We start from the raw sequence: 23,953 nt of genomic DNA on the forward strand, positions 1-23,953 counted from the left end.
GTAAATTTGATTGCCATGTGTGAAACACAACTACAACTACGGTAATTACACTGACCAATCAGGATCTTCGATGTTGACGATTAAACGTTGGCACTTGTTTTGAAAACTTTACGTTGGTTTCTATTTATTTTTTATTGGCCCGTGTTTATCTATGAAATTAGCATTTTATCTCGATATTTTAGGACGCAAAAGCTCAATGAATAGCTCTTAGTATTAATTTGGATGACAAGCGAAATGGACGATGAAGCTGATCAACCTTACAGGGCAACTCGTCTAGTAAGTCTCTCTCCCCACGCTTGAAATCCAATTAAATTAGTTAATGACTCCAATCTTTACGCCCCAACAAGTGGAGGCTTATAGGCATGCCCTCACACCCCCCCCCCATTAGGGCCCCTGTGCAGGGCCGTCTTAAGGGTATCGTGGGCCCCCGGGCCGAGCGATTTTTCTGAGGCCCTGCCTGGCCAATTTTCGAAAATTTTTACTGATTCCCGTTTTTGTGAGACCCCTCTGCAGGCCCCCAGGCCCATGCGTTAAGACGCCACTGCCCCTATGAGAATCGTCTAGGGTGCCTGGGGTGGGGTGGAGCCTCACCAACCCCACCCTTGTGGATGGAGATGGGCTATGCTTACAGGGTTCTATCCTAGGATCCTGAGGCATGACCCTTGTTTTTCCATTTTTACTCTGTAAGTTCACTGGGAAATCTATAAAAGGGGTATGCTAGACGTTGTAGCTAGGGGGGAGTTGCTTTGCCCTCACCAAAGTGCAAATTTAATTTATTTGAAAGTGTCCTATGCACAGCTCGGAACAGCTATAATATAATCTGCAAATTCTCTTGGCGACTTTTTTGGCAAGTTCCTTATCGAAAGGCTGGCGCTTTTTTTTTCTCCGGTTCTCTATTGGTGCTCGATTGCCGTTTAATCTTTTTCCTTCTAGAACTTTCTTTTCTTCCATATGTGATGCAGGTGACGCTAGTTTGATTACTCCTTCCATAACCCTTGCTGTTGGATGATGTCACCCCATAGAAGGTGCTGGGTATAATATGCTATTGTATTACTGCGTTGTTTGAATGATTTGAAACCCTTGAAGCTTTTCTCAGCTATGGGGCGAGTACTGATGTGCGAAAGAGTATTCAAACTAGTGCCACCTGCATCGCAGATAGAAGGAAAAAGAAGAAACAGCAACCCAGCATCAATAGAGGACTGGGGGAAAAGCGCTAGTGTTCTGGTAAGGAAGTTGCCAAAGGAATTTGCGAAATATACAATAGCTTTTCCACTTATATCTAAAGGGGGATATAGATCAATGTTTCCTAATCTGTTTTCATCTATCCCCTTTAGATTAAATTTTTTTTTGTTCCCTCCCCCCTACATTATCGAGGGCTCCTACCCACATTCAAGAGTGAGACTGTTTTCCGAACACAGAGTATAATCCCCTCTTTGGCAATGTGCTGATGATTTTATTTTTTTTCTTTGGTAAGAAAAACTTCCGAAAGCAAGATGAGATGGAATTATGCTTTTTGATGTTTTTCTTGCCAAAGAAAAAATCTCCAACACAACACCAAAAATGGATTATACTAGAGCTGTTAAAATGAAAAAATGAACAACAGATGAAAACAATAACAAACAAAACATTCTCAGACGAAATAAGAAATCCAGATTAAAAATAAAACATCTTAGACCAGATACGGGATCAAGATTGAAAATGAAATAACATTATTATAAAATGAACATGATTCCATAGAAATAGAAACATGATTCCATAGAAATAGAAACATGATTCCATAGAAATAGAAACATGATTCCAGAATAAAAAACTCTGGTTATGAACCAGGATTCCCTTTACAGTGTCATATAAATAAATATTCTCTGAAGTATAAATAAAAACCAGGACTCTCTTTAAATAATGCAACGGTCAGGACAAAAAAGTCTCTCTGGGTTTGGTCTAAATTGGTCTCTAGGTTCAATAAAAATATGATTGCAGGGTTAAAATTCTACGTATAATAGCTATTATACAAAAAATTAGTAAAAATAAAAGTATGAAATGTACAAACTGAGAGAAAACGAGATATTCTAACAAGAAAAACTGAAGGTAACATACTGTAGAAACGGTACAATGAGGCAAATAAGCTTCAAAATTGAAACACTGCATTTTTGAACACAAAAGCCTATTACCACTAGTGACCTATAGCGATGACTTCCCCGAAGCAGAATGTTTTGCAACGAGCCCTTAGCTGACTGAAAACAAGGTAAAATTTTCCATGTATAATGTAATTTTTCTACACTTTTCTTCACAATTCTTCCAAATTGTTCTGCAACGTATGTCATACATTTCAGCCCATTACTTCGGGGGGGGGGGGGGGGATGCCTTCACCTTCAGACAATGACAATACAGACGAACAGTAAAAAAAGAAGTGTCAAACCTAAAAGCTGAAGGAAATAATAATAGCTGACAGGAAAAAAAACAATGGAAGAAAAGCGCCAACAGGCTTGAAAGGAAATTGCCAAAGAGAAAGGGATTACACTTTTGCTGTTCCAAGGGCTCAAGCCCAGGAGCAAGACAACTAGAAACTAAAACTAACTCTGTCACCCAGGACCAGTATCTCCATATTGAAGTCTTTCCCTCTCTATCGTTGAACGAAAAATGAGTAAATCCAATGCCCTTTTGGTCTAGCATCTGGAGCACCAAATTTGCCTTCCTAGGGGTCCAGGACATGACTCTATATATTTCTTTTTTGCGCTGTAAGTTCACAAGGAAATGTGTGAGGAGCTTGTTAGATGTTAGAAGGTACATAAATAAAATTGAATTGAACAAAAAAATTGAACGTATTACAGTATATATTTATATACAGTGTAACTGAACATTTATTGTGTAACTTAACCAATAATTTAATTAGTATGTAGCAAACATACAATAGTACAATATTTTTTTAGTTTTTATCAATACCAATTGAATGTTTCACCATTTTTGGAGTGTTTTTCTTTTCTTACTAAAAAATATTTCTCGAAAACTCTCTATCTCAAAAATTGTTTCAGTCTTGCCAGCTTCGAGATAGAGATGTTTGACTGTATACACATATTAGGTCCACATTAGATAAGTCAGCCTTAACCTTTGATGTTCCCCCCACCCGTATCTCTGCCCGTGACTAATGGGTACATAAAACTGATAGAATATAGAGGGAGTAAGAACCATATATTCGGGTAGACTTTGAAATGCATAAGACAGACAGATCTAAAAAAATTGTAAGGCCCCCTTGAAGGCAAAAAAGAAATCTGAGCACATGTCCCTCATAGTCATAAGTATACAACAGTTTTATTTGTTGTAAAAAAAGTGGTAAAGTGTTGATTTTTGTTTCTTTCCCCCCCCCCCCCCCCCACGATAGTGGAATGAAGTTATCTTAGCATTCCGTACTGGTATGCCACTGAAACGACACCGCCATCGGATTAGGCATTATAAAGACTGCTTCACTGCCTCCGATTGCATCAGTTGGTTGAATTGTTATCTGAAGAACAATCCTAATTTTGGACCTCATGTTACCAGGTAACTCAATTTTTTTTAATATAGTTTTTAATAATTATTTATTGATAATAGAGTGAAACCCCCCTCCTTCATAGCGAGTGCTTCTCATTAATTTGGGGGGTCTTTTAAAATTATGTCGACGCGTGCCTTAATATATTTTACTAACCATTAACAAACACTCGTTAGTAGACAAAATTTTATGTCTCGTGGATGTCTGTTTTCAAGAGACTCTACTGTTCTTCGAAGTTGCTTTTCTTTTTCTTAAGCAGTAGCAAGTACAAGGCTTTGATTTCAATACAATTTAACTCACTGTATATTATATGACTAATTTACAGAGCATGTATTTACCAGAACTTAAAATCAGAAAAAAATTTAGGCACCAAATTCTGTAAGGTAGCAATGTATTGTCCTTGAGTGATTTGTTGAGCTATTTATAATTTGAAAGATTATGACAAGTGAATAAACTGCTCATGAAGATCTGATCGCTGTTGGTATAGTGAAAAGACTTATGTCGTGCCTCTGGAATCTTCTATGACAGAAAACTGTGGCACTGTGTTCACAACTGATTTGTGCGAGGGTTCAAAAGAGAAAAAGAAGAAAAGCAAAAGTCAGGTGTACTTATGTGCAACCCTTTGAGGAACTTGAATGCACATAGGGCAAGGGGTTCTTCAACATATGGCTCACGGATCACATTTTTGGCCCTTTGGAGCATTTTATCATGGCCCGCCGATCATTTTCTCAATTCTATTAATCTCTTACCTTTCCTTTTTGTATCTCAATAGGCAGCAGACAATGCAGCTTCTACAGAAGTTTGTCAAGTCAAATGTCATAGAAAGTGCAACAAACAAGAATGGGAAAAACGAATTCAACGACGACTCTCATTTATACAGGCAAATACATAGATTTTTATTTCTCATCTCATGTTTTCGATGAAGAATGTTAGTGCCCATAAATGTTCAGCTACTGAAATAAATGTAAATGGAAACAAATACTCACATAATCTGGCGTTTTCCAGAAAAAAAAAAAATATATATATATATGTAAATTAACATTATTTCAACATCCCTTCCTTGGACTTGTTATCATGTATCTAAATATATATATTTTGCACTACCTGCATGTTTCTGATTAATCATTTGATTAATAAACCGAAATCATTCTTGTTTTAAATATTTCTAGATTTGTCCAATATACACCAGCAAAATCTGTCAAAAAGTCTCCATTGCGGTCATTGCTCAGGGCACCCATGACATCAAGAACTAACCTCGTTCATAAAAACAACTCCATCAATGGACAAGGGACATTGCCTAAAACTAAAAGCAAATCCAAAGAAGTTTCGGATTATCCAATGAAAAATTCATATCCAGAATGTTATTTTGTTGAAAGACAACTCTCTGTGAGTGAAGTTGAAAATGTGTGGCGAGCAGCATTACTAAAAAGGTATTGCACTTAATTTTCTGTTATATATGTATATAGTATGCATTAAAATAGCAACTGACAAAAACTAGATTTCAATGAAAAACTTCAAAAGTCAGAGTATAGCACCAAAAAAGGCTGCTTTATACACATAACTCGAAATTATAAATTAGATATTATGAAAAGGCGAAAAAATTAAAAGGAATTTTAACAACACAATTTTGCACAACACAATATATATATATATATATATATATATATATATATATATATTGTGTTTAAATGTCTTTTTCTGTTATTTTTCATTCTACATTTCTTCATTTGGCTGTTGGATTATTGAAATTAATTTCACGTGTGTTCCTTTAGTAGTGTTTGCTTTACAAGTGACTGAAATAGTAAATTGCTCATCACTAAATCATAATTGTTTCACAGTATTGTAGTAAAGTTTGGTTAATTTTATTGAAACTTTTCAATTTTTTCGCAAACTTAAGCTCATACAGTGAGACCTTGATTTACCAAGGTTCGTGTTATCTGGAGTGCTTTTTATCTATTGATTTTTAAGAAGTAGGTGAAATGGAATGACACACGAACGTGAGATAAAATCCTTTGCATTGTGTCAAACTTGTTCAGCTACAGCGTCAGTGCATAGCAAGAGCTTTACATGTTAAATGAAAATACTGTTTTCAAAATATGCACAATAATGTTCGAAATGTTGTAAATTGTTAATACAATATACATTGCTTTTTTACCTGTGTTAATATTTTAAGGAAAAAAAATTATGCCAAGATGATTTTTTTTTTTCAAGATATTGAATGCTGAGAGACATTTTTGTATTTTTGATGCTATAGTTGAATGCGTGTTATCCCATTAATCCTGCAGAGAGTTGCCAACCATAGAATCTTTTAAGTCTATGTATTATACCAAGGTGTGACAAATCAAAAAAATTGAAGTGCCTGCCTAATTTCTTAGGTTTTTTTGCTCAATAAAAACTACCCTAAATAGCTTTCTTATCCTCAAATTTGTAAGAAGACACTGTGTTACAAAATCATAATATTTTGTGTTATCCTTGAACTCCAGTTGACCTCTAATTAAAATTTCAAGCAGACAAAGGCTATCAACAGAGTGACATGAAAGGGAGGGGGAAGGAAAGAATCTTTTCTTCTGCATGTGCTTGTCCTAATTTCACTCAGCACGAATAAAAATATGTTTACATCAATTTATTATTATTGAATGAATGCATGCTTAATTCATTTATTTATTTATTTTTATTTCTCTTTTCACTGGTGAATAAACATTTTTCATATTTATTCTTAAGACGTGATTTTCTTTTTCCTTTTAAATATTTTGTAAATGTGATGCCAGCAGTGATTATTTAATGGTCTGGAAAATGTATATCAAATCAGGGCTAAAAAATAAAAATATTTATGAAACAAACTTTTTTTTGCCTGTAAAAGTTAGTCTGTCAAACCAAAGGATTTTTATATCTTTTGCCAGGCTGGAACATTTACTTTCACCAATAAAACCTGAGGATCTTATAGATTTGAATGCAGTGAAAGGGAAGACAATCTTGCACAATGTAAACAGGATCAGCCGAACCGGTGTAGTTACACTTATCAACAAAGCGGGTGATTCTTTTTATATGCATTTTCTATATCAGAATTAGCAATAAGTGTTGAAAATTATGTGAGAGGCTCTATTGTTATAAAAGAAATAGAATAGTGGCTGTGGTATTCATAGAGCTTTCAGTTATCACTGTATGCTTGCCGGAGCGAATGCAAGTTAGCAACATCTTTCAAAAAGTCTCAGTAAGAGAATTTTATTGCGGAGGAGATGACAGCTTGCTATTCGCCTGTATGTAATTATTTTGTAAATTGAATTTGCTTTGGTGGTGAAAGTGGAGCAAAAATTTCTCATGTTTTTGAAAGAAAATATACAAGCAAATTCAGTGTTCTCATGGAACCATTTCATTGGATTGACTGCAATTTTAGCTCATTGCCTGGTTTCATCACTATGAGGAATTTTTTTTGCATATATAGCTACCTAAAAAAATTTCATAATACCACACAAAAAAAACCCCAGATGAATTTAATCCTTTGAGAGAGTTAATTTTTTTAATCAGCACTATTTTATAAATGTCCTGTTTAATGTCTCAGATTTACATTAGCATTTTGCCAAATATTCATCCAATCTGAATATTTGGCACTGCTTACTTAGATAATATTGATTTCTGGAAGCACTTGCTCACTTCTTGTGTCTTAGTATTATTGTGAATAAAAAAAATATTTTTTAACTCTAAAAACTTGCCTCTTTTTTAGTGTGCCAATAAATATTAAAGTATTTATTCTATGAAAAACAAGATAAAGCATCTCACATTTTTATAGAGTTGTTATTTTTATTATTATTTGCTTTTCCTACTAAAAAATTCATAACATTTTCATTTTATGTGTTACTCTTTCTTCAGATGATATTCCACACTGGGTTATTTCTGCTATGAAATGTTTGGCTAATTGTGAGTAACAGACTTTTTTTACCTAAAATCTAGTTTGATCGCCATGATTATAGGAAACCTCATCTGAATACAGTGAAACCTCAATATAATGATACTCAACAGATCAAGAAGAAATATTGTTGTGGAGAGAGGTTATCATTATATTGAAAGGTAGCATTATCAGCTGCCGCCAAATTTATGTTGTTGTTGGCATATCTTTTTAATTTGCATTGTTAGTAACTGTGTAAAATACATTTATAAGATTTAATTGTGCTCAAAAAATTTGAATTAGTAAAATTCAGCAAGTTGTTTCATTCTGTAAAGTTGCTTATCACACAACGCTGTTGTGTACTACACAGAAAATAGCTTCACGGCAACTTCAAAAGTCCTTTCGAGAGTAGACAGTATAAAATAATGATGTTATTAAACACCCTCGAAAAAACAAAAACTGATGAGGAATTTAAAAATACATTGAATGTGATTCTGAGTGAAATATGAAAAATATTGTTATATCCTATGGTAATTTTGAAATATCGTAGGAAAATATTGTTATAGAGAGGTTTATCGTAGTAAAGGATATTGTTATATCAAGAGGAGTTTAACAAGAGACTAGGTGATTCCAAACAAGATTTTTAAAAATATAATTGTAGAGGGATTTATCGTTATATCAAGTATTGTTGTAGCAAGGTTTCACTATATTTTTGTTTTATTCAAAAAGAGTAATAAGTTTATTTATGAAGTTGTTAAGCATGTCTAATTTGATTTTGCATCGATGTGGATGAGCAATGAAGAGTTAAAGTTGAAAAAAATTGAGCCATAATCTATTTATTTGGTAATGTCACGAAATGTTTTTGATAATGTAATTAACCAATATATACTATAAATACACACATAGAAATCACTTCAAATTTAATTGAAGCTCAAAGATCGGTCTTTATTTATTTATTTTTTCTGGCATTGGCTTACAGAGACAAAAGTTTATACCGATGCAGATACAAAGGCATATAGACATTTTCTTATTCAACTTAACACATTAAAAGCATGAAAATATGAGAATAATGTAATCAATAGTATATTTTTATGGTACATCTAATACTAAAGAATTTTATTCCTTACATTTTTGAGAGATTGATCACTTGAATAAACTTCAGTTCATACAATGGGTGAAAATATTTCACATACTCACGACTGTAAGAGTAGTTGAAGAAGCTGTTGTGGTTGTGCATTGGGTTAACTTGCCTTGAAATTTCTCAGTTCTTATATCAAACATTTATTGACTATTTTTAAATTAAGTTAATGTTACTGTGTTGAATAATTAACAAAACTCAGTTATATACACACTACTTCTCGTAATAAATATTTCTCTTTCGTTCTTCAAATGATTTGTGATGAATATTTTCTTTACAGAGAAGCGTTCATTATTTAGTTTATTATTTTTATAATCAATTTGTGCAGGGCCTGATGCAAGTGGATCAGGAAGCTGTCTTCCCCAGTACCCAGGATTTGAAAAAGACGTTTTCAAAGTCATCAGAAATCATTTCTTGAATCCGCAATCTGTCCTGATACCTAGTGATATTCAAATATTCATCATCACTTCATATTGTAAGTATGAATTCTCTTTATATATGTTTCTGCAGTCTTTTTCCTTTTTTTTTTTTTTGAAATTGTTCGATTTCATTTTAAGTTTTTTTTTTTTGTATTTGTTCAACTGGCTCAGAATCTTAAAATAAAAAAATAGAAAAAAAGACAATTTATATTGTATTCAAAGAGAATTTTAATATTGTGATATTCTAGATTCTTACCGGTAATTAAAATAATTGTGATAATTAGAATTAAATGAATTCATTGGTAGATTTAAAAAAAAAATGTTTTTCATATGCTGCTTTGATAATGAAGGTCTTGTCTATAATACAGTAATACCTCTGCATCTACATGACCACAGGAGATTGTTACCACGGGGCAGGGTTGAGTTTCTTCCGGGACAGTGGAAGAAATGGAAGAAACTGAAAAAATGTGCATTAATTATAGTTTAGTTGAAGTACACATAAATAATGCTCATTATTTCACCTCATTGGTTGTAAAATAATATCAAATATGTTTTAAAAACAATATTTTTTTTAACATTTGATTATAAATATCTCGCCAAGATGTGTAGTATTTAATTTTCCAAAATAAAGCACACATATTAAAACAAATTATTTTAATAATTAAAGCTCAAAATGTTAATGAGTATAAAAAATATTCTATTGAAAGTATAATTAATGCATGTTTCTAAAAAATAATTAGTTTCTTATGTTCAGCACATTTATGTAATTATTTGGCAATATATAACTATAAGAAGTAATATGTCACATTTAATTGAAATGTAAAAGTATTTTAGGGATTATCATATGACATGCATGATCGACAGGTTCCCTATGCAATAAGACCAAAGCTGCCGGTAGACATCAGATATAACAGCCAATTGAAATGCTTGGAAATATTTTTAATCATAATGTTTTTCATCATTGGTGAGTGAAAGAAAATTCGAATAGACCAATCAGATAGCTCCATTTCGCAAGCAGCCAATCAGGTTGTTGCAAAAGACTTACACGCTGGTGCTTCGCTTCATTCTTGCCACGTCATTTGACTTGAACAGACATTGATTTTTCGTTCCGCTGAGGAACTGAAATTGAAGATGTGGTAATCAATCTATGTGGTGCGAGATATTCTTATCCACTGAAGACAACACCTATAGCATGTCAATATGCATAAGGAGTTTTAGTATTTGTCTCATTCGTTGGTGATTTTGTTAGAATCAAGCTTATTATTGCATGAGTATAAAAGGAAAAGTAATGTTTTAGAAATCAGTTTCTTCCACATTTAATGCAGCAGGAAGAAATAGATTTCTTCCTGAAAGATTTGTTTTTTGTTTAAATCTATTTCTTCCTGCTGCTTTTTCCCATTGTTTTCCTAACTCGGAAGGATCTTCCTAATCTTCGCGGCGACATACCTGATGAACTTCAAAGATATGTCAAAATGCTTTCAAGTTCTTCAGAACTCAAAAGAATTTCCTCGTCTTTTCCATTCATTTATTCTAAGCTGAGAAATCGATTACAGCATACAACTGCTAAAAAACACTTGTTTTTCAATGTTGCATTGCAGTGAGAAAAATTATGATTTTTTAAATATTTTCTCATATTTTGTAATTATTATTTGTAATAGTAATCTGTTTTAACTCTAATGATTAAAATAAGATAAAAATGTTCATTTTCTAACAGTACGGTAGAGATCAGTGTCGTTTAATAAATTCATGTTTAATTATTTTGTAACGTAAAAAAAAGTTAAAAAATAATTTTGTCAATTTGATTTAAATTAGATGAATGGATTTTAAACTTTGAATGGAATTTCTTGAGGTCTGATGGAAAGCTTCAGCTAGATATGTGATCTTTGTCAAAGGACCAATATAATTTTTCTAATTCAATTTACATGTGCATAGTCAAATCGTCATAGGCCTAATAATATATATGGTAGATCAATATATATGGTAGCGATTCTCAAACACATTACACACACATCTGAGACATCATAAATATGGGGGTCCAGGTCGATGAGATGCTCACCAAAGGATGTTCAGAAGTGTTGCAATTATAATACATAACATAGCCGTATTGTGAGTTGAATTTTCGCAGCAATCATCATCAGAATTGCTGTCACTCAAGCCTGCTTAATTTATTTTTATTAATTATTTATTATTTAAAGTTCGCCTCACTTTTCATGTGTACCTCTATTTCTTTTTCAGAAAGCTTTTGAGTCATTCCATATGAAATAAAAGAAAATTCATTTTAAAATAACGAAGCCTAGACTTGAATGTTTTCATTTTACACACTAAACTGAACGATTCTGATAGTGTAGGAGCTAACTTTTTCATTTGTGTGTATATGAGAGAGAAATGAGTTGAGACCACCTAATGTATGAGAACACCTACAAACCCGATTTGGTTGTGTCCAGTGTCCATAGTGCCAAGTAAAAAGATTTTCAGTTTCTCGTCTTTCGAATTCTCCTACATTGAATTCTGGAGTTGTTCATCTCTGCTTCTGATCAGTTTTTATTTATTTATTTTTTTACAGTGCTTAGTGTTTTAAAAGATTTATCTTTAAATTTTAGGCAGCACTTAGAATGAATTAAATAATTTTCCATTGAAATCTATGTGGGAAATCGCATTTCGTCTGAGTGTGGTTGCGGAACAAATTATCTTGGTTAGCTGAGATAACAGTGCATTTGTAGCAGTTGAATTTAGAGCTGGAGTGATTTTAATTTATCGCTTGCTCCATTTCATTCTAATTTTTAATTTGATTTTGCCGTTTCTAGATATATATATGTTGCATTGAATTCACTGTAATGTATGGGTTTTTTTATTTTCAGTTTATTGCATGTATCCGAATAGCTGGGCGGTGCTCAAGGAAAAGTTCTTTAATCCTGGCTTGGCAGAAAGTGAAGATTTTTCGAGTTATCACAAAACCTCTACTCCGCTGTGCAGGAGTAAAATATCATTATATCACGGCTCTGGCAATTTGACATGTATCCAGAGCACAGAAGGCAAGATCCTATTAGATGATTCAAAGGCAATGTGGGAGAACCCATTGAGTAGTATGCGTTATGAAACAGAATTTTCATCGGTGAGTCCAGTCACAAGAGTTGTGTCAAGCTATAGGGAAAATAGAAAAGGATCGGTTGTGAGTTTAGCCGAAAGCTGTGGAACTGTCAGAAGCATTGCTAGTACAATGAGTGCTTGCACATATTCGGGTACTGGGTGTAGCAATGCATGCAGTAACAAAAGTTTTCTGCTAAGCGACGGAAATTTAGAGTCATCCAATGTAACCGAGGGTGCTTCTTCACTAGATCAAACTGTTCTGTCTCTAGAGTCTGAATATATTGGTGATGAGAACTCAACTACTGCTATTGAAAACAGTTGCAATAATTCATGCAATGCAGGTGATACCAGTGAAAGTTTTTATGTGTCTTGCCAGTTATCAAATGATGATGATATAGCATGCAGGGGAAATGTTGGAACATCTGTTGTCCAAAGTATTGATTCGTCCAAGGAACCAGATAATTTTTGTAGTTTCCAATCTTCTCAAAATGCATCTACTTGTAACCAGAGTTGCCTTTCTCAAAAAAAAGAAGATTCTGTCCATTCGAATCCTATCAATGACTTATTGGAGAAGAATGAATCGAATACAGAAAGCGTAAACTGCTTTGAAAATGCTGCTTTCAGAGACTTTGATTTGTCACATGAAGGTAAACAAATTTTAAGTGGGGATAGACTCTGATTTAATAACTTTGTTTTATCGCATAAAAACGATGATGGTGCATGTACAGTGAAACCTCAATATAACAATACTCTGCGGAGACCATGAAAAAGTGGATATGTTGTAAATGGATTATTATTATATCAAGAGGCAACACATTATCATCACATTTATCCTGTTGTTGTCATCTTTTCTACACGATAGTAGTATGATAGTGATAGTACACGTCTTAAAGAATGGCACAAAATAATATTCAAACATGATAATATACAACCAATTAATTACTTTGTTGTTAAGTATTTGAATTTTAAAGGGATGGAATGAGGTGCATTTCAGTTCAGATGATATCCACTACTACTTAACCGTACATGCACCTTGTACACATTCCTCTACGGAATTTCTAACGAATTGGTACATGCCATAATGTACGTGTTGTGAACCTAATGTGGAGTTTGCTTTTTGTGCAATGCTGCCATCTGCCATTAATTTTTCTAACTGTTAGTGAAGTGTAATGATTGAATAATTGTGCATTGTAGGCCTGTTGCTCACTGTGGTGAGACTTTTTAACAAGTAGATTAGCTTGCATTTGCACCTCAAAGTTAGAAACCGCAGAAAGCTGATCACCACTGTGGCAGCGGTGGGATTCAAACCCAGGTCCTCGTGATGCAAGTCTGTCACTAAGACCACTCGACCACCACAGAGACAGTTAGTACCACTAGAAAATGTGCTTTTATATATTTATTCACTCCAAAAAATTTTAATTGATAAATTGATTGATTAAATTTCAGTTAGATGCACTGTTCCTGTAATATATAGTTGACTATCAATGAATTATTATGTTCAAATAAAAGTGTTGTAATAATTATCACTTAATATTTTATGAGAATATTGTAGAAATTCAATTTCTTTGCTGGAATGAAACTTATATAATACTTAATTCTATAACTTAATGATACATCAAGATATGAATCATTTATACACTTGATAAATTTCATAGTCTGACTTGTCCAATTTTATCTTTTAGAGATCAAAGATCAGTCGGAATGTGAAGAAGTTCAGGCTGTCTCAAATACAGATTTTTTCAGAGATCTGGTTCAGACTGTTTTGCTGATAATGCCATCATCACAGAGGCGTCATTTACACTTGCTTCTGAGAATGATGAATAAAATCTCCAGGAACGAGAAACTTGTTTTAGATTCAGCCATAGGAAACGCTGAATATGCAAGTTTAACTTTTGTATTTTATTGATATTTGCTGCTCTCGTTGATTTTTATGAAAATATTTCTAAATTTAAAGATCATATCACATTTATCGAAATCTATGACGCACATTTTTTTGGCTGCGAGGTACAGATGAATCGGCACTGTTACAATCTCTGAATTGATATATGATATAGTTTTGCTGGTCTTAAACTTTCATAATGGTCTACATAATTTTAAGAAGGATAAATCTGCTTTGAAAACATTTCTCATATTTATATCTGTCTGAACTAGATTAACATGTGAATTATTATTAAATTGTGAATAACAATCTTTCAATTTCGTAATGTCCTCCCATGCATTCCAATGCTTACGAGTTCCCTTCGATTTTCAAGTTCAACATGAGTAATTTTACTGATGAATTTTCATACAGCTCATGGAAACATTTTTGCCGGCCCTGATGAATTTTGGAAGGTCAAGGTACCAGAGGGATTTTATCAAGGAAATATTAGTTATGATGGTGAATGAATGTGAATCATTCTTCAAACCACCATCTCCAGTATTGGATGAAGCTCTGAACAAAATTGCTGAGTTACAGAGGAGAAAGGTAAGATTTTCTTGCTGTGGAGTTGCCTATATTTTTTTATGGAGGATATATATACCGGCAAAACTGTATATATAGTTTTGTTTTAAGAAAGTTCATTTTATGATTTTATGCACGCATAAGAACTAGTTATGCCAGGACTTGCAGTCTAAAGATGTTCTACAAGAAGCTATGCTTTCATGCCTTCCTAACAGGAAGAAACTTTAATTGAAAAAAATCTCTACATTTTTGGGAAAAAATGATTATCAAATAATGTATCAGAAAAAAAAAGACCATTGCTTTTGTTCCCTGCCCCCAAAACGATGTTACGATGTGTATCGTACCGTTGAGATTAATGTAAAATGTCACTGTTGCACATTTCTTTATGGTTAGAAACTATAAAGAAATGTTTCCTTTTTGGTGGGGAAAAGCCTAAATTCGCCAAACATCCAGCACCAATTCTGCTTCTCTATAGTTAAATCTCGGAAATGGCCTGAACAGATTGTACATCTCATTGAGTCTCTATGTCCCGTTTTTAGGTCAGTGGATTTTTTTAGCAGAGATTTCAGTGTAGTAATTAAAGGTAATTTTCAACCCACTGATGGCAATAGTTAGAGACTTTATGCCAATCGGCCATGGCTAGCACAATGCTACATTTATCCGGGGGAACCTATGATTTAATTTTCATTTAATGGAAAATCCCTTGTATATTGGATGTTGTAAGACATTTGGATCCACATTAAAATCTCCCTAATTCTCACCTTTTTTTAAAAAATCATGTGTTTCATTAATAACTTTTTAATTGATCCAAAATCATTATGCTATAATTATTCCCAGTTTTCATCATTTAGCTTATCTCATAATATTTGTTACTAGCCACTAATTTACAAATAACATCTTTTTTCTACTGTTGGCAGTTATGCATTGTCACCAGTCACTTTAGACATCCCATTATCTGTAACAGCATCACACTTCCAAACATTTTTTACATATAAGATGAGGGGGAAATTGATTTCATTATTTTTTGATCATACTATGTATTTATTTTGTGCATATTATGTATTTCTAACTAACCTAGCAAATTTTAACTATTGCACATGATTTATTTACTGTAAGAATGAGCCTGTAATGATATTACTTGAATATGATAACTGAAATCATCAGTTAGTGCATTACAACTGTTGTTTGTAATTTTGCCTGTTTTTACTTTTGAATAACTATGAACTAATTTTACTCTTTCGAACTGTCAATTTTGTTACAAATGATATAAATATTATAAATTTTTCAATTATTTTTGTTTTTATTAATAACTTCTTAATTTATCCAAAATGATGATGCTATAACTATTCCCAGTTCACGTCATTAGCTTATCGCATGATATTTATTACTAGCTACTAATTTACGACTAATATCTTTTCTTTATACTGTTGGTTTTTTATGCTGTTTAATATTTGTCATTTATGAATCTAACATTTCAATCTGTTTCCTCTTTTTTTTTTGCTTGGTTCTGAATTCGATAATTACTTGCATACAGTTGAGATTAACATATCACTATTAATCAAATCAATGATTGGTATTGAGCTTTAGTCATAAACTTCAATGAGGATTACACACAAATATGAGTGTGGTGAATCTGAACTTGAAGGACAATGGAAGATTGAATAATGTAGCGAAAAAAAAAAAAGTTAATTTTTCATTCATAATTATGCTTGATATTTTGCTGCTCTAACATATGAGAAAATATCGCTGTTGTGTACTAAGTAAATAAATTTTGAAATGTCAGGGAATTATTTGCTTTTCCAATTCATGTAAAAAAAATGTTTCATGTTAATCTTGATACCTAAGTTATCCGCAATGTCAACAAGGTTTTGGGCTTGCTTTTTTTTGGTTTCTGTGAACTTTCATGCTTAGTGTCTCTGCAATGTCTGGTATAGTCTCTGCATGAATCTTTTTCCAATGGGGAAGCATGTTCATCTTTCTCATGTTGGTGGCATTTTGTGACTTCGTTTCAGATTAAATACTCTTCTATGGATGATCTGTGTAACCTAACTTATTGTGAAATGATTTCACGACAGCAGTACGAACAGCAGAAAGTGTCGGTATCCCAACAGGCTTTACTGGATCTTCTAGAAAATATTGTGTCAGATGAAAGGATTTCTGAAAAAGAGAAGCGGAAACGATTTAAACAGGTAGATATTTAAAAACTGAGAGTTTGTTTTACTTGTCAAAGAGATCGGTCTAGTTTACACAGCTTTGTTTTTTGGATTGTATGTATCAGAAGAAAAGCATTCAGATACAATCAGGAGGTCTGTCCTGCTGAAATTTGGGTCTGTTTTCTGGACCTTTTACAAAATCATGGAACTGAAAATCAGACCCTTCATAAAATTCAAATTAATGAGACCATAAATTTGGCATTTCATTTCTTTTGCAATATATTTATGTGATTGTTTCATTTCTCACAAAATTGAAGAAAATATAAAAAAAACAAGACCTTACAAAAAAGGTCTGACAGACCCCTGACAATTTTACCTTTTTTGAGCTGCAAGTTTAATTTATTCCTGAAAGTTGCTATAATATCGACAAGTTATACAGCGTAAGCTCCTAACAGTGACTGCTTATGAGAATGTGCAAATGTTGCTGGGGTATCGAAAAGTTACTGTCATTAAGAGGCTCAGTGCTTCTGGAAAAAAATAAAAAATTTTGTTACGTATAAAATGATATTCATGCAATGAACTAAAAATCTGGTTGTAACGCATGCTATATTTATTTTGCATTAAAGAGATCTGTATGCTGTGTTTTTCTGAGTACAACTTGTAAATATTTATATTTGAAACTTGGAATAAATAAATCAACAATGATTTTTATTCTTTTTAAGAGGATTTAAGGGTAACATAAATTTGAAAGCTTAAATTTTTTCGTATGAACAAAGTACTACTCTTTTTTTTCCTTGGCCAGCTAAAGCTATTATTTCTGTGCACATCATGATAATTTTGATAATTTTTTGTTTCTTTGTCACAGTTTAAAGAGTTATATCCAGACATCTACAAGAAACGGTTTCCCAATCCCGAAGATGTTGAAAATGTGCTCTCAAAGCCAAAGAAGCAGCTGCTGACTAAATTTCTGGGTTTGAGATTGTGAGCAAAGATAACTATGCAATTTCTGTTGCAATATTATATTTTTTTATTAATATGATTGTTGTGTTTTTAATTCATATCATTCATTATGTTTCATACAAGTGTGCTACACTTTTGAGTGTAAAAATTCTTGGTATATTTATGTGTATTGCATGCATCAAACTAACATATTCCCTCAGTTTCATGAGGTAACTTGCTTCGTGTGATTTAAGGTTGAAAATATGATATATTTGCCAAGTTTTTATTTTCTTTGCTGTATTATAATTCTGTGTACCATTTGAGTCAAATGTTTTGATGAAGCTGAACGTGAATTCATGTTACTGTTTCAAGTTTATGCTGGTATACATGTGTATATAAAATATTGATTATCAAGGGGCGTTCTAAATACAAGGACAGATCAATAACAAAAAAGAACAAATTAGTTGTCATTGCGTGTGTGCACATCCCCCTCTCTCCCAGTTCTATAGAACCAGTTGAAGCTAATGCACATTCAGAATACTACAGTAGAGTATTGATTGTCTGAAATGATTGGGGACTGGGGGGGGGGGGTGTTCGGATAACTGATTTTTTGGATAACCAATCATTCATGAAAAAAATTGTACCAGTGTCATAGGAGCAATATGAAACAAAGAAACAGTTATATTAAAAACAAAACTGTATATATTTTGTATCGCACGTCTTACAAATAACACAGAGAACTGACTAGTCTAGTTTGACAAGTTCGAATGGCATTAAAGTAGGCCTACGGTTTAGAAAAAGAAGTCCAAAATTTTATTTTTTGTTTCAGAGCTGAGACTTGTTTTTTTTTTGCTGCTAAATCTCGCAAACATTTTAAAGGCAGCATCACATTCTTGTTATTCTAACCACTTCATAGCCATCTAAAGGCAGTGAATTTGCAGACTAGAATGCTTTCGGTTAACCTATGTTTCGATTGATCAGTATTCATATTCAGATAATCAATGTTTTACTGCATAAGTTTTGCAGTTTCCTTTTGCCTTTTAATTGTTATTTTTGAAACATAATTTGTGTTTTTTTTGTTTTTTTTTTGTGATTTTTACAAACCTTATGTTTTTCTTTTTGACTCATGTTAATTTATACATGTCTGTTATCGTTCATGCTTGTTGTGGCATATTTTTGTATTTTGATGTACATGACATATTCGTGGATTACTAATCTTATATTGTGGGAATCAAACTAAAAGTCCCAGTATTTGGTAGCTAGACTACTCTATTTCCCGTGATAAAGTTTTGACTTCAAAGTTTGACTCAAGCGACGTAATTGAAGCGTGTGTTGTAAATGATTCGTTCAGCTGATTTGGTCACATAATTTGACTGTAGGCAGGACCGTAACTAGTATTTTTGGGGAGGAGACAAACATGATTTTGCCATCTCCTACACTGTGAAATTTGATGATTTTATAACAGTATTTTTTTTATTCTTTCCTAAAATCTGTTGCCGAATAAAGTGTTTGCTTCCCAGGGCAGCTGTCCCCTTGGCCCCTCCCCCTAGTTCCGATCCTGCTGAAGTCAATGGTTGCACTTGATAATACTTCATTTTCTATGGGTTGCTTTTTCTGCGAAGTGACATTTGAGTATTTTCTCTTCTGAAAATGTATAATGTATATGTTATTGTTACAGTTATATAATTCAGTTATTCTGTGAAATAACTGAATTATACACTTTAACGGTACCAGATATACAGCTAAACACTTGTATAATGATAATCAAAGGATTGGAGAAACTTATTGTTATAAAGAAGTTGTCATTATAGATATAATTTATTAACACTATGAAAAATGCATCAGGACCAGAGAGTAATATTGAGCATCCTTATATAGGATATAGTAGTAGATATTTTTTTGTTGTTTCACATGTGAGTGATTGTGCTAAAGATTTGGGTCTACACTATTTTAAAAAAGAAGCACAGCTGTAATATACTTATATTTATGGGATTCACTGAGTTTGTGAGTAAAGGTGCATCTACATCCAAGTGCTTTTGTCCTTGAATGGTTTGCTGAAATTTCCCATCATTGTGTGTGATGTCTCAAAGTATTTCATTGTGGGCCAAGCCAAGCCAAGCAGATAGGCACTAGATCAGTGGTGCGAAAACCGTGAGTCACGAGAGATTCTCAAAAATAAAAACTTCCAAATGAGAAATTAATTTGTATTTAAAAATATGTTAGACCTAAAGAATGCCTTTATTCATCTGAGTTAATTACCATGTGATTTTATCAATTTCTACTTGTACAATAATCAGTATATTGGGTCCGTCATGCCAGAATCACAAATGTGCAATGTCTTTGCAAAAAAAGTATATGGGAGAATCACCCGATTTCAAAATTGTATATTTCTTAAAAATTAAAAACTCAGAATAGAATGATAAGTACATAATATGTGAATATATATACGGGGGAAAATGTGTGTACGTTTTATGAACAATTTTTTTTTATGGTCAATTTCAAGTGTAGAATCATTTTGAAATCGAATGATTCTTTCTTAATCACCCTGTATACGAAAATCAAGGACCATGCACTTCCATCTTGCATAAGGGTCACCAAGTACATCAAAAAACAAAGTAAATATTTATATCATATTTAAAAAACAATATCTTTTAATTAAAATTGGACCAAGTGTTCCGAAAAGAGCTTTCAGGACAGCATGTTTACTGGCAAAAAAATCGGAATGTCCTGGAATATCGGAGCATATGGTCAGCTTATATTGGGTCACTGGACACATGGTCAGCCTATGTAAGGGTCAGCGACAAATTTCTTTTTGGTCAAAAGTGGGTCACGCTTCAAAAAGTTTGTATACCACTGCACTAAACAATTGCCAAACTTAGGAGGACCCATGGATGGTCAGTACATCAATGTGACTTGAGTTGCGTCTCTTTTTCTGTAGCACAGACAGTGGTGCTTCAATCACAACTGGGTTGTGTGGTCAAAACTGTAGTGTATCTATGCATTACTCCACAGTCAAAGTGAGTTAGACATACCTTTATGTACCTGGGAATGAGAAGTCACAAGACAAGGTGGTGACCTTGAGTGATTTGTTGAAATTCCCCCATCAATGTGTACAGATGTTATGAAATATTTCATTGCGAGCCAAGCAACATGCATTAGATGAATGTCAAACGTGAGGGGATCTATGGATGGTCGATACATTAAAGGGACTTGAGTTGTGCATTTTGTATAGCATAGGCCGTGGCACTGTCATCACAACCGAGTTGTACTGGGGGAGGGGGAGAGGGAAAAAAGCAAGTCTAGCACATCTATTTATTACTCCATCTGCAAAGTGAGTAAGCATATGTAGATGCCTTTATATACCTGGGAATGAGAAGTCACAGGACAAAAATGTGTGCCATGTGAGTTGGTGGCTCATGTTGGCCTGTTGACAGTATATCAAAGAGGCTTGCTATACATCCACAAGCCTCTCGACTCTTGTGTATAGGCAGACCTTTATCAGTTTACTGCCTGCTGTTTTGATGATTGATGCTTAACTTTCAAATTTATCCTCCTGAGCCAAAGCTTGGTGAGTAACTGGAGTGTGTGGACACGGACTGAATGAGCATGAGCAAAACGCAGGGCAGTACCCTAATGACTGTTAGAACCAATTCATTCAATGAATTTGGAGTGTTGTTCCCTATGAACTCTTTCACCGCTTTTTTTGTTGAATGATTAGTCTCATGTGCAATTAACCAATATTTAAGTTTTAATAGGTAGCGGTATTTCTTCTTTGTTGTCTTTTGCAGTTCTGAAACATAATGGGTTCTTGTTAAAAAAGCTACTTCATCAGAATGATCCAGAAGCTTCTTCAGACATAGTTGACATTGAAGAAATCATTTGATGTAAATACTGTGGCAAGAACAATTTTTACCTGTTTATGAATATCTCTTCAGTATTTTGCATTCATGTTAATGTGCCATATTATGTTCACCAAAGTATTTATTTTTAAATTATTTTTTAAGATAGTATAAACTTAGGGAATTCTACAGTAACAGAAGTGTGTGTGTGTGTAGTAAGATTGTTCCAAAGTCCATGATTTCTTGCTACGTACCCAAACAAGTGCAATCATAATCGATTACACATGGAGCTATCTTAACACATTGTAGACAGGGAAGGAAGACTTGAAAAGATGTTTTTTTATGCATACGGTAGACTCTTGCTAATCTGACAGACCAGACACGACCCAGACTCTGTCCCTCCCGGGATATAAGCCTTTTACCCATGCAGGTTGTGTTGCGCTGGGCGAACTACTCTTGCTAATCCAGCACATATTAGACCAGGGTGTGCCAGATTATTTAAATCACTGGATTACTGGAAGTTAATTGAAAAAGCCCATTCAAATAATATAAATCTCTGCTCGCAGATATGCAGTGACATATTTTTCTTGTTTATGTTCAAAGAAGACCCCCCCCCCCCTGAAAATGCCAGATTACTAGATGAGCCGAACTAGTACATGACTGGATTGTTGAGAGTCCACTATACCTTAAGTTATTTTCATAGTTTGTTTCGTAATGTTATATTTATCTGAATATAAAGAGAATGTGCAATTTGTTTTATTCTCTTCAGACTTGCATAGATATAATTAATCCTATTACATTATGTTTTATTAAGATATTTATTTCTTGATGTAGTTGATGGGTATGATTTGAAAAAATTGTTTCTGGGTCTTAGTATGCTTTTGTCAATTGTTGAAAATGTTTCTGATTTTGCTTTGAAATAATATAATTACATTAAGGTTTTTCTACATTTTCATGCAAAACTCTTGAGACTTGATTTTTTCCACAAAATTAAACAAAAAAGTGTATGGTGCCAGGGCACCAGTTAGCAGCAGGTCAGTGACCACTGGTGGCTGGTAACCTCTTCCAGAACTGTAGTATAGCCTTTGAAGAAAGTTGAGGTTATTCTGGATTGCATGAATGTATGTGAAACTATATATTACAACCAGGGCTTGTTTTTGAAAACTCGAACAGACTTGAACAATTAATTTTTAAAATCAAAAGTTTGTAAATGTAAAAAGCATTCAAGGAAATTTTGTAAAGTCTTTGACCAGAGGCCTTATTTGTGAAATCGCTTCAGTTTGTAAATTGGAGGTTTGTGAAATCAAGCGTTGACTGTATATGCTTTCTTGATTTGAATTGTGATTTTGTTTGACATGAATAATGAAGATATATGCTTAATATTTATGATACACAAGTAAAATATATAAATATATCTTTCAGTCATTTTACGATGTCACTTTCTTTGGCAGCATAACCATGTGTTTTGTTTATTTGTGGTTTTCCTGCCCACCACATTGGCTCTTATAATCGAGGTTTTATTGCAGTTTATCTTGAACAAATGAACTAAACCATCCATGAAATTGGCTCCGTCACAAGATGAGATTATAAGCCCATTACCCCATACGGTTAGGCCATGCTGGATGTTGTCTTAATCATAGCTTATGTAAGACATATCAACTCTATTATTTTCATGCTAGGGTTTATAGCCCCCTCCGCCCCACTTCCCACTTTCTGGTAAGACCTGTTTCGAAAATTTTCAACAACTGACTGATGCGTAGATGAATTCAGGAAAGAAGGAAAATTCAACTGTCCTTGTGAGCAATCGAACACACATCCTCTCACAAGTGAGAGGACGTAGGTTTATCCGAATTTTTGTTTTGCAGAATTTTCTTTCTTTCCTGAGTTCATCTTCGCATCAGCCAGCTATTGGAAACCTTTGTATGGATAACAGAGTGACATCATCCTTGGATAAGGCCTGTTTTGCTGTTGCTTGTAATCATGACAATCAGTTGTGCATCAGTTTTTCATTAATGACCACAACAGTTGAATTTTGTATAAGTAATGGGAAAAATTTTAACCATTTCCTGAGTTTTTGTTCAGCAAAAAGTTGTGATTTTTAGTTGTTTTTTGTTTTTCTTTTAGTTTTTTGTTTGTCTGTGAAATTGTCATTTTTCAGATTTCTAGCTTCATTACTGAGATAATAGAGATTATCACACGTGTCATGTGCTGTTACTACTTGTATTTTCTATGCGCTAGTCACTGAAATAAAATTTTCAGTTCATCTTTTCTTTCAGACAGTGTTTCCATTCTTTTTGTTTTCCAATACAGGGTTCCTAGGACCTCAAAAGCCAAGGGAAATAAAAAATATCTAGCAAAAAGTCAGGGGAATATGCAAATATTTTTTTTAAAAATCGGGGGGGGGGGGGGGTAATTCTGTGAAGGGAAAAAAACTGAATTTTGAAGAACATTTGGAATTTAAGATTTTAAATTATACAATATTTCTTTCTTCAGGAGTTTGCTCAGGTAATGATCAGCATCAGGGAAATTTTG

General features: G+C 33.4%; 1 protein-coding gene across 3 annotated transcripts; it reads left to right on the forward strand.

The window, feature by feature from the left end:
• The first annotated feature begins 92 nt into the window (after window positions 1-92).
• On the forward strand, window positions 93-23,668 carry LOC149081252 (DEP domain-containing protein 1A-like). Of its 3 annotated transcripts, none has more exons than XM_089238090.1 (13): window positions 93-276; window positions 3,377-3,534; window positions 4,296-4,403; window positions 4,693-4,953; window positions 6,424-6,554; window positions 7,391-7,438; window positions 8,873-9,019; window positions 11,822-12,697; window positions 13,733-13,929; window positions 14,341-14,514; window positions 16,503-16,679; window positions 17,509-17,624; window positions 21,371-23,668. In XM_089238090.1, the coding sequence occupies exons 1-13, from the start codon at window positions 223-225 to the stop codon at window positions 21,381-21,383; spliced, it is 2,460 nt and encodes an 819-aa protein (XP_089094216.1). In that variant the 5' UTR covers window positions 93-222; the 3' UTR covers window positions 21,384-23,668. The 3 variants fall into 3 exon arrangements, with proteins under 3 accessions (XP_089094216.1, XP_089094217.1, XP_089094218.1); XM_089238091.1 differs by having other exon boundaries at window positions 16,566-16,679; XM_089238092.1 differs by having other exon boundaries at window positions 16,569-16,679.
• Window positions 23,669-23,953: the final 285 nt, after the last annotated feature.

The sequence above is a fragment of the Pholcus phalangioides genome, unplaced genomic scaffold (assembly GCF_987345545.1).
Source record: "Pholcus phalangioides strain wild (caught in Gottingen) unplaced genomic scaffold, Ppha-v1.0 ptg000010l_1, whole genome shotgun sequence".
NCBI classification, from domain to species: Eukaryota; Metazoa; Arthropoda; class Arachnida; order Araneae; family Pholcidae; genus Pholcus; species Pholcus phalangioides.

Bases quoted from the DNA above. Each gene is read 5' to 3' on its own strand.
- LOC149081252 (XM_089238090.1), top strand. From the start codon at position 223: ATGACAAGCGAAATGGACGATGAAGCTGATCAACCTTACAGGGCAACT. The intron at 277-3,376 runs GTAAGTCTCTCT...CCCCCACGATAG, and splicing joins CTTACAGGGCAACTCGTCTA to TGGAATGAAGTTATCTTAGC. The intron at 12,698-13,732 runs GTAAACAAATTT...TTTATCTTTTAG, and splicing joins CTTTGATTTGTCACATGAAG to AGATCAAAGATCAGTCGGAA.